Genomic DNA, 11,348 nt, shown 5'->3' with positions numbered 1-11,348 from the left:
TGGGTTGGTAGGCATTTAGGCTGTTTCTACATTTTGGCTATTGTAAATTGAGCTGCAATAATCAGTCTAGTGCAAGTGTCCTTATGATAAAAGGATTTTTTTCCTTCTGGGTAGATGCTCAGTAATGGGATTACAGGATCAAATGTATATTTTCTTTCCTCTTTCCATTGAAAAGACTCAGAAGTTATGAAAAAATCAATAGGACCCCTAGCACCCAGGTTATGACTTCAAAATATCATCCCCACTAAAGGAAATGAGCTCCTTAGAGAAAATAGTTGTTTCTAGGTCTGGAGGGGAAGTGTGAACATTGAGCCTATAATATCTTGACATACTAGAAAGCTAGCAAGTCATCAAACATACTATGGCCATGCAAAAGGTCTCAGGAGCCATGAGCTCCTAACTCCACTAAAATGAAAAGCTCTCAAGTATCCACATCTGATTCCAATGCATGGGAAACACAGAGACAGACACCAGAGAACTGCCATCAGTAAAATTAGACTGTGGTAAAATGTACAGTTCCCCACAGAGGGAAAGAAATTATTCCCTTCAAAAAATATAATTCGAAAGGCATTGGGGAAGGAACACAGGGAGAGGGAAAGAGAGAGAGAAAAAAAGAATGTAGATTAAAGAAACGAATAATGTATGATCTCATTTGGACCTGGTTCAGTTAAACAAATTGAAATAATTAAAGCATTTATAAGACATTTCTGGAAATATAAGTGCTGGGTAATTTATGATACAAAGGAATTATTGCCACATTTTAGGTGAGATAATGGTAATTTGCTTATATTTTTACAAGAGTGCTAGTCATTTTTGGATATAAATACTGAAATATTTCAAGATAAAATGCTATTATCATCTGAGATTTGCTTCAAAAAAAAAATTAAGGAGAGGGAGAAATAAGCCATATGGATATGGATGAAGAAGATTGGCCATGAACAGATCATCACTGGATCTGGGTGATGAGTAAGTGTTATTCTCTCTACCTTTCTGTAGGTTTAAATATTCCCATTGAAAACAAAGACTGCTCTAAGACTTAGCTCATGTGCTTCAGCCTGTGTTTCTGTTTTCATGTGTGTTTGCTTTCTCATCCCCTCCAGATCAGCTTTCTCTTCCTTGTTATCCACATGGCCACACTAGTCCTGGCCTTACATGGTCTAAGAGCCCTGTGCCAACTAAGAGGTGTCTCTATATCCAAATTCCACATTCCTTGGAGAGAAAATATGATGAGCCAAGTCCCCACTTACCTGTGGTCAGAGGAAAGAGCATGACTGTCCTCTTGGCTGGTGCTAGGGGAAGAGATATTCTGCCTCAGGCAGAATTTTCTAGCCAATGTGCCACAGGCTACATACAGATGTGCCAAGGTCTGGGTCCTACTAGAGTCACCAAGCAGGACCTGTAGTGACCTAAGCCCTCAGGGGAATTGCCTTCAGCCATGAGAAGGAGACTCATTCACTTACCCAGGTGCCATGCACATCCCATTAATTTTTAAGGGCTTCGTGGCAGGACAAAGATTGGGAAGCATTGACTGAGGGTGGTGGGCAGGGTGTGGGTTTTGGCCAGATTTCAGGGACGTAATCTAAAATATAAAACAAAGTGTAAGGCTACAACCATGGTAAATCAAGGAGCTGGAATCTAAGGCCAGATCCAAAGCTTCTTATGCTAATGCAACAGTATAATGCCCCACCCAACTATTTTGTGTGGTTTTGATAGGTATTGCCAGTGCCCATGGATTCTGAAAAGAGAGCATTACTTAAGCTCTGGCGTTTGCTTGTTGCCATGGTTTGGTTCCCGGGGCAGGAGACTCTGATACAGAGATTATGGTGCAATGGGCTTATTAAGGAAGGCCCTTGGGACCAACTTGTAGAAGGAAAGGAAGCAGGACTGGGCAGACAGGGATACTGGGTACTGACACAGTCTCAACAAAGGCTTTGGCCAATCCTGTGGAAGAACTTGGCACAGGGATGGCCATCAGAATTGTCCTGAAGTGTGGAAAGAAGTTTATATTCTTTCATCAGTCACTGGGTATAGGCTGCCCCCAGGAAGGGGACCTGCTCTTGGGTGAGCAGCCAATTCCCAAAGATGGCTGACACCTGCAGGATGTCTGCTGTGGCACTTCCAGCAGCTGGAGAAACACGTCCCTCAGTCCTGTAGAAGGATCTCTGGGTGGAGAACTAGGCAGAGTTCTTTAAGTCAAAACTAGTAAAATGAAGGATGTTGCAAAGAAATTTTGCTCTGCTAGGATGTTTCATTTTAAAGTCAATTCTTGCTTTATGAAAGTTGAAATTTATCCAGAGGTGATGCTCTCCTCTGTGCAGCAAGCTAAGAGGGAGTAGACTGGCTCTGTGCTCAAAGGGGAAGTCAAACTCACACTGACCTGGGCCAGATCTTAGTGGTGTTGGCAGTGAGACAGAACATGCCCAGGCTCGTGCAGCTGGAGACTGTTTAAAGGGGATTGCTCAGGCAGTGACTCGGGGCCACGTTTCTGCCCAGGATGGGTAGGAGAGTGCTGTGGGACTGCAGAGAGGTGGCAGTGGCTCAGACAGGAGGAGTCTAGGGTGCCAAAGCAAGGCGGGCAGAGAGCATATGTTTTCACTAGAAATGTTTGACTCTCAGGAAAAAGTAACCATACAATTGCCTCAAGAACTAAAAGTTCTCTCCTTCACAAGATTTTTGCCTCTTTTTGCATCTCTACTGGCTGAGATCCCTACACATCTTGCTCTGGGCCTCTCTTCAGCCACATCAAGAGCTGGCTCAACCTTTCAGCTTCCAGACACCAGCAGTCAGTGGCCCAACCACAGTTCCTACCCTGGCTGGTCCCCCGTCACCATCCTGGCTCCCTTCCCTCGAACTGCTGTGGTGCCTCACCCTGCTCTTCCCCCAGCGGTCTATCCTGTCACTCTCCAGACCACAGGGCCAGACTATGTACTTATAAAAGACTTACCAAGGACAGAGAAACCGAGCTTAGCACTAGATATGTAGTACCATCTATGAGTCTCCCAGGCTGGGATTCTTCACTTGAGTGTTCTAGGATCCAGCTTACTTGCTCTCAAAGGAAATGGCCCTCATGGATTCTACCTGGTCCCAATCCTTCTGAGTCCCAGGGAAAGGGAAAAGGCCAACGTCATTCTCAGCCCTAGTCTCAGAAATAATTGTGGACATGCCATTTCATCTGCAATGATGGCAATTGTTTATACTATTTTGTCATAAAGTCTTGTCCCACACTGTTCTCTGTGCTTCCTTATAAGAGTAGGAGCTTGGTTTACTTTTTTGTAACATGAAAGATACTAAGCTGGGTTTTCCCCAAACAGAGAAGTGATCTGCTCACAAAGGTGATATCAGACTTAACAGTGGAGAATTGGAAAAAAATCCCTCATTTTTTCAGCAGCACTCCTCTTCCATCCCCTTAGCCACACTCCTACTAGGTTTTAGGTTTCATCATGGTAACTGGGTCCGATAACAGCTAAAGTGCTCCATTGTACGAGTAATTCGATTTTCCGGTAATCACTCTTCACTTGTGCCTTCTTCAGGGAATACTCTCTTCTAAGCTTCATGGGTGAAAGCAGCCAAGAGACACAAATTACACGCACATCTGTCCTCTAAACATCACCGGGTGAAGGGTCTCTGAAATACCAGGTTCCTCACAGCGGCCTTCACATCCTTGTTCCTCAGGCTGTAGATGATGGGGTTCAGCATGGGGGTCACCACCCCATAGAAGAGGGATATGAGCTTGTCTGCGAGGTCCTGCTTGTCAGCCCCCAGTGGGTCCTTAGACTTGGGCCTCCCGTACATGAAGAGGATGGTCCCGTAGAAGACGACCACGACTGTGAGGTGGGCAGAGCAGGTGGAGAAGGCCTTTTTCCTCCCCTCAGCTGAGGGGATCCTCAGGATGGTGGCAATGATGAACACATAGGAGAAAGAGATGAACAGCACTGGGATCCCTAGGAAGATCACATTTGTCACCCCCATGCTGATTACATTGACTGAGATGTCAGTACAGGCCAACTTCAGGACAGCCAGGATCTCACAGGTGAAGTGGTTGATGACGTTGTCCCCACAGAATGGCAGCCTCATCGCAAGGGATGTTTGAATCATGGAGGCAGAAGTTCCAGCCACCCAGGAGCCAGCAGCCATGGGGATGTAAGCAGCCTTGCTCATGACCACAGGGTACCTAAGGGGGTTGCAGATGGCCACATAGCGATCAAACGCCATCATGCTCAGGAGCACACACTCTGTGCACCCCATGGCAAAGGAGAGTGCCATTTGCACAGCACAGGCTGAGAAGGAGATAGTTTTCCTGGGGGTCAGGAAGCTGTCAAGGATGAGGGGGACTGAAGAGGTTGTGTAGCAGATATCCAGGAAGGACAGGTTCCCCAGGAAGAAGTACATGGGCGTATGTAGGCGGGAGTCCAGGATAGTCGCCAGGATGAGGACCCCATTGCCCAGCAGGATCACCAAGTACATTGACAGGATGAGCACAAAGAATGTTTTCTCCAGCTTTGGGTGGGCAGAGAGGCCCAAGAGAACAAACTCTGTCACAGAGGTTGTCTGGTTGGCAGTTCCCATGTTGCATGTCTCTGTCAACTGAAGAAAGTCTCAGAGTCCACATTCAACATTCTTTGCCTTCACAGGACCAGGGGGTCTGGTCTGGAGTTCCAGTCCGGTTCGATGATTAAAAATAGTTTTGGGCGGTGCCTGTGGCTCAGTCGTTAAGGCGCCGGCCCCATATACCGAGGGTGGTGGGTTCAAACCCGGCCCTGGCCAAACTGCAACCAAAAAATAGCCGGGCGTTGTGGCGGGCGCCTGTAGTCTCAGCTACTCAGGAAGCTGAGGCAAGAGAATCACTTAAGCCCAGGAGTTGGAGGTTGCTGTGAGCTGTGTGAGGCCACAGCACTCTACCAAGGGCCATAAAGTGAGACTCTGTCTCTACAAAAAGAAAAAAATAGTTTTGAAAGCCTGTAATATAATTTATTTCCAAGAAAATCAGAAATTATTTTGGGGCCATAGGATATCAAATTTACAAGATTTAAAATGATGACTCTGATAATTTAATGCATTTGGTCAGTAACAAAAATACAACACATTCATTTTAGTAGTGGTATAGTCTATGTGGCAATTCATCTCATTAAATTTTCATCAGAAAAGTAACTTCAAGTTTACTCCATGTTCCCCTACTTTGTGCCAGATACCAGTTGGCATCTGATTTTGCTGTGAATCCTCATCTGGTAGATATTTCTTCTCTCCAGACAATTCACATAGAACACATACACCTGTTGTTCCCAAGATCTTCCTTTTCATGGGCAACATCATCCCCAGGGCTTTGTACCTATTCATCCATCCATCTCTCCATCCATTCCTCCATCCATTCATCCATCCATCCCTCCATCCCTCCATCCCTCCACTCATCCACTCATCTATCCATCTATCCATCCATTCATACATCCATCTACTCATCCATCCATCTACCTATTCTTCCCTCTATCCATTAATCCATTCATCCATCCATTCATATGTGAACATCCATCCTCCAAAATAATTATTGATCAACTGGTATATAGGTATAACAAATTTCTATGAGTACCAGGGCGACCCATGGTCCAGGTTTAAATGGTCTCTCAACTTAGTAGGAAGGGGAACCAGAAGGGTTTAGTAGAGGCCTGAGCACTAAAAGGAACCCTGTGTATTTGTGGGGAAAGTAGTCATGGAAGGCTCCCTTGGTGATACAGAATCCAGCTGGGTCTTTAAGGATAAGAGGACAGTGGACAGGAAGAGCTATGAGGGAAAGGGAAGAGGTTTCCAAGTTACCTTCATGCTCTGGAAATTCTGATATGTCCCTAATAGTTTGAATCTTATGTTCCATGAGGACAAAAAGAAGGTTGGCCCAGGAAACCTATACTGTCTCATAACTTAGTTTAGAAATTTAGTTCTCTCAGGTAACTAAAGCAGTGCTTTTTTTGCTTATCATTCTACAGGATGTCCTTCCTTCTGGGTGAATGTACACACAGGAACCAGTGCACATAAGCGTTCTTGAGCCTTTGGCTCAGTTGCTAGATATGTCTTCCTTGGACCCTGACACTGATCATACTCCCCACATAATCTAATCCAACCTTCCCTTCCATTGTAGATCCTCTTCTGTGCAACACTGATGCACAGCTTTTCAGTTTCAGTTTGATCTCTTCTAGCAATGAAGAGCTCATTGCATTCCCAAACAGCCCACTCCATATTTGCAGAGCTCTGAAGTCTCAGAAAATTCTTCATACTGATCCAAGTTTCTAAGTTTCTCTCATTCATATGATGGTGGTTGAGCTTTAAAAACCCAGAAATTTCCTGGGTTTGTGGAAAGTCATCAGAAAAAGCTCTGAACCCGGAGACCACCTTATTTCTAAGTGAGTCTCTGATGTTAAGTGAGTTCAATACTTAAGACTGAAAAGTTTCACAGGTTTCTTACTTTTTCTGACCCAATGAGAATGGGTTCTGCATGGTCCTCAATCTTTATGATGTCACTGAAATTGCTTCACTTCTTCCCTTCTCAAGCACTAACCCCCTTGGAAAATCAAATCAGAAGTTAGAAATGTTATAGTGCTAATAAAAGGCTAAGTATTACTCTGGTAATAACCCTCACTTACCTTTCTCAGGAACCTATTGAGAAAGCGTCTTTATGGTTTGGAACAGTATGTGGGCCAGAAATAGTAACATCAGTTTGAAAAACTGGGTTGAGGTGTGCACTTCTGATGTGAAGAAAGGAATGAAAGCTAGTTCTTCCCACCCTGTCAAGTTCTATATTTTAGGCAAAATTTCCAAATGAACAACCAGTAAGTGTAAAAGGCAATTTCAAATCAGTTCTACAATTGGGGCTACTATGCTCCCTAAAGTGATTAAAAGTTTGGAAGTAAAATTATACAAAGTGAGGGAACTTTTTATACTTCTGGGACGATGTCCCCAAGATCCAATTATGCTGAAAGCACTCTAGGAAGCCTTCCTTTCCTTTGTTCCTATTGCTTTCCACACTTGGCCACTGAAGGACATCAGGAGAAGTGTTTTTATGTTCCACTTAAATTTCCGCAAACTTCAAATTGCTAAAAATTCTTGAAAAGAAGTTGTAGAGCTAAAAATTATTTTGGAATGCCCTCTGTGAATGGCGTTGTAGAACCAGCAGCTGTGGGCATGATGATTCTAAACCAAGTGCTCAAGGGGACATTTGAGGGAACTTCACATAGAACCCTGGGAAACTTCAAGGAAGAGGAAGATTTTGGTCAGGCTTTCATCAATGGAGGAGAATTTACACATGAAAATACAGACAAGGGATGGGAGGAAGGGAAAACCATCTTGGGGACAGTTTAGCACAGGTCTTGGGCCTATATATTACTTTATAACCTCAACAAGTCATTTGTTTGAAAAGTATCATGGAGCAGGAGGAATTGTCAGCTCGAGGGAAGACATCCTATGTTGGTGGAATCTGGAGTATAATAGCCCCATCTAAGATGGCCCCAGTTATTCTTGCCTCCTGTTATATTCATGGCCCTGTGTAATCCCCTCCCTTTGAACAACTTGCTTCTAACCAAAAGAATACTCTCTCATGCTGCCTTTGGTGAAGCAAGCCGAAAGATGGGAGAGACAAACGTGACGAGGAACTAGGGGAGGTCTGTGGCCAACAGACAACAAAGACCTGGGGTCCTCAGTCATAATCATAAGTCACTGAACTTTGTCAACCACACAAGTGAGCTTGGAAGTAAATCTTTTCCCAGTGGAAACTTCAGATGAGATCGCAGTCCTAGCCAACACTTAAGCATAGCCTTGTGGAAGACCCTGAAACAGATGATCCATCTAATCTATGATGCTATCTTGACCCGCAGAAAATGTGGGACAATACATACATGCTGCTTTAGGTCACTAAGTTTTGGAGTCATGTGTTATGGAACAATAAACAACTAATCCATAGAGTATGGCAGTGATCTATTAGGGAGCCAGGGAAAGAAAGCAGTTACACGTCACATCCAGAAAAAAGTGGCCCAGTGAAAGGGAGCCTTCCACTTCCTCAAAACGCTTCTACACTTGCAGAGGACATTAATGGTCAGAAGGTTTGTCCTCATTCTGTACCAAAGCCTGCCTCTCTCCTTGCACTTCTGTCTTGGGTGCTCAGCCACTGACCACACAGGACATGATCACTTCCTCTTTTATGTATCAGCCCCTCAGAGATAGAAAGACAATCAGCTACAGAGAAACTGTAGTTATGCTCAGTTACACTGAAGACACCACCTTTAACTAAGCACAACACTCGTTCTACTGGATTCTCTAAACACCGTGTTCCTGTCAGAGTGTCAGAGATCCTTCTGGGTTACCTGGCAAAGGACCATCTCCTCCAGGAAACTTTCCATGGCAGCTCCTGCCCACAGAACTCTTTTCCCTCTAAGCTTTAAAAGCATCATTCTCTGAGATGTCCGGTTTTGTTCTGAAGTCTGGAGGGCAACTTGTCTAGTTGGTCGCTATCTGTGTCCACATGCATAGCTCTGTTCACATATCCATGTGCATGATGTGTGTGTGCTCAGATCGGGGGTGTCATAACTCTTTTTCTCTTCAACTTCAAGGATCTAGTAGTATCTATTCTTAAGATCCAAAGCCAATGGCTTCCTCGTGAATCAGAATTGAATCTTGATGTTCTACCCCTGCTTAGATTGTCTCATTGATGGTAGAGAACTCAGCCATATTCTATTATTTTCATTCCCGGTGGAAACTCAGTGGTCATATTATTTATCAATAGTTCTTTCAACTACATCCCTCATTTTCCATAGAGGAGTTAGTCCTTATGATCACAGTGGCAAGAAGCAGAAATCAAAATGATGAATAATGAGCTTGGTTTCCTGGGCTTACTCCGTATCTCATTCCTCAACTGAAAAGACTTCTCTGTCGTGATTAGCTTCTTCCTCACTTCCTTTTCTTTCGTCCTATGACTGCTGACAGGAGTCCCTAGAATTACACCCTTTGGGTCCACAGTAAACTCGAATGTCTTAAGTGATCTTTGCAGAATAGTGGGGCTTTGAGAAACAGCTGTGTGTTCTCTCTCTCTACTTGGGAGCTGCACTAATGAGAGTGGCTGCTCCCTGAAAGCTTCCTGAATTGATAAAAGCTTGTCCCAATTAGGACAGATATGTCAGATATTGACAGATAAGGTAGAGTCCCGCTTACCTTTTACAGAAAAGAATTTTACATCTTTAACTTTTATTTTCTTTTGTTTTTGTCCTTTAAACCTGGGAAGTCTATACGAGCTCTGAAACAGTCCCCTCAGGATGCCTGTTCATTGACTACACATCCTAGACATCCACTCAGTCTTTGGCACCTGCCCTGGGAACACTGGGCAGTAGGAAGAGGCCTCCTAGTTCTACCCACATCACCACTCAAGGACATCCTAAGGCTCAAGCATTCTTGGGGAAGAGTTCTTCACTCTTGTGTACCAGTTCTACACTGTCTGCCTTGATTGCCAGTTAAGTCCCAAAGCCACTGAGACAGCAACACATGTAAACAATAAACATATGGTGAAATCATCACTGAGAGCCATCCTGGAAAAACAGTCTCTGCTATTGGCCCAGGTGGCACAAGGATTCTTGGGCACTCAGGTGACCTCCTGGTGAGAGGAGCTGTTTACTACTTATGACCAAAGAAGAAACAACCAAATATAAGAACAAGCCACCAACAGAGCACATGTTCCTTTTATATTGAAGCTGCTAGAAAACTCAGTAGACAAATTTGTGGCTTGCCAATAGCAGTCATTGTAAGAAGTCTATATATTTAGACAGGCAGACCGATATATACTTCTTTGGGTAAAATTTGCTTACAATGAAATGCACAAATCTTAAGTGTATTATCCTATGAATTTAGACACATGTACACACCCGCATAATCCAAACCTAATCCAGCCATAGAATATTTCTATCACCACAGAGTTTTCTCTTGCTCCTTCGTAGTTAATCCCCAATACCATCCTGTCAGAGCACCTCATTGGTATAATACTTGCACCTTTATGTCTGCCTTTATGTCTGCCTTCTCGGGAATATTATATTAATAGAATCATGCAGTAGGTATTCTTTTGCATGAAAGGGGATGCAGTGAAAGGGAGCCTTCTACTTGAAGGCAAGTCTTGATTCAAAATGTTCTTGAGATTTACCTGTGCTGTTATGTGATTTAGCAGATCATCTCTATTTGTATTTTTCTTTCTGGAGAATAGCCATAATCTTTAGCCCTGTCCTGCTGGGGCACCAGCAACTTAGTTGTCAATGTTTACGGTGCACCTTTCAGGAGACACTTCTCTATCCTGGGGGATGAGTTCATGCCTAAGTGTCCATGACCTGTGATGACGTGTTTCTCTCACAGGAAACTTACTTCTACTGGCAGATGCCCTTGTGTCTCATCTCATGTCTGACCTGTGTCCAGTTTATTTCTGTGAGATAGTCACTCTTTAGGAAACCCCTGACCTGGAAAGAATTCAGGCTGAAGTGTGTTGGTTAGGTGAGATAATCAGGAGGCAACTTAACAAAACAGATGAAGTAGCGAAGCTGTGTATTACTTACAGGTACCAGAGAGGAGAGGGAAGCAGACCTCGGGAGGAGTGGGAGTGAGTGGAGAGCAGGAGAGAAAGGGAGTGAGGGACCTCTGGGCCAAGGCCTTTACTGGGGTCTCTCATCTTTGCTCCTATCCCTTTGGCTACTCTTTCTTTCTTTTTTGCAGATTTGGCTTCTCTTTACTCCCCCATCCACACAGTCAAACATGACTACATAGCTCCCAAGGTTTTGTGTAATGGATCCAGAGACTCACTCTCTGGGTACTAATGACAATCCCCAAAACCAGGCAGGATGAATCTGACTGGTCTAGGTAGGGTCTGTGTTACCCAGCACAAACGTCAGTGACTCACTCTGTGGATGGGGAAGAGGGATGGCCGAGGAAATGCCCAGAGAGACAGGATTGCTGCTCAGAAGCTAGAAAGACAGCCCAGATGGTGCTACAACAAAAAATGGGAACTGATGTAGTGAGTTTTGGTATTGTATTCTGCTTCATGTGTCATAAGCTTCCTTAGAGGACTTACTTAACATATTTTATTATTAATAATAAAATATTCATTTACTAATTGGGAGTAATTGCTAGCCACTGTGCATTTTTTCTTGTCTACACATAAACTAATCCTCACAACTCCATAGGGTGGATTTAATTATTTTCCCTTTAGAAATTAGGAAACTGGAGGTCTACAAGAGTAAGTAATTTTTCTAATGTGTCCAAAATCACACTTTGGTCTGGCTCCAGAGTGCATGCTTTTGGCCGCAGGTTAATTATAAGTAGACGTGAGGAATTGTTGCCAGTGT

General features: G+C 43.9%; 1 protein-coding gene across 1 annotated transcript; it reads right to left on the bottom strand.

Moving 5' to 3' along the window:
• Positions 1-3,606: 3,606 nt before the first annotated feature.
• On the bottom strand, positions 3,607-4,566 carry LOC128568465 (olfactory receptor 13C7). Its single transcript, XM_053566160.1, has one exon. It carries the CDS (start codon positions 4,564-4,566, stop codon positions 3,607-3,609), a length of 960 nt encoding a protein of 319 aa, XP_053422135.1.
• Between the last annotated feature and the right edge of the window lie 6,782 nt (positions 4,567-11,348).

This window comes from Nycticebus coucang, chromosome 2 (assembly GCF_027406575.1).
Source record: "Nycticebus coucang isolate mNycCou1 chromosome 2, mNycCou1.pri, whole genome shotgun sequence".
NCBI classification, from domain to species: Eukaryota; Metazoa; Chordata; class Mammalia; order Primates; family Lorisidae; genus Nycticebus; species Nycticebus coucang.
The sequence above is the reverse complement of the archived record's forward strand: the minus strand, read 5'-3'. Positions and strand labels throughout refer to the sequence as shown.

Coding starts and splice junctions, on each gene's coding strand:
- LOC128568465 (XM_053566160.1), bottom strand. CDS start 4,566: ATGGGAACTGCCAACCAGACAACCTCTGTGACAGAGTTTGTTCTCTTG.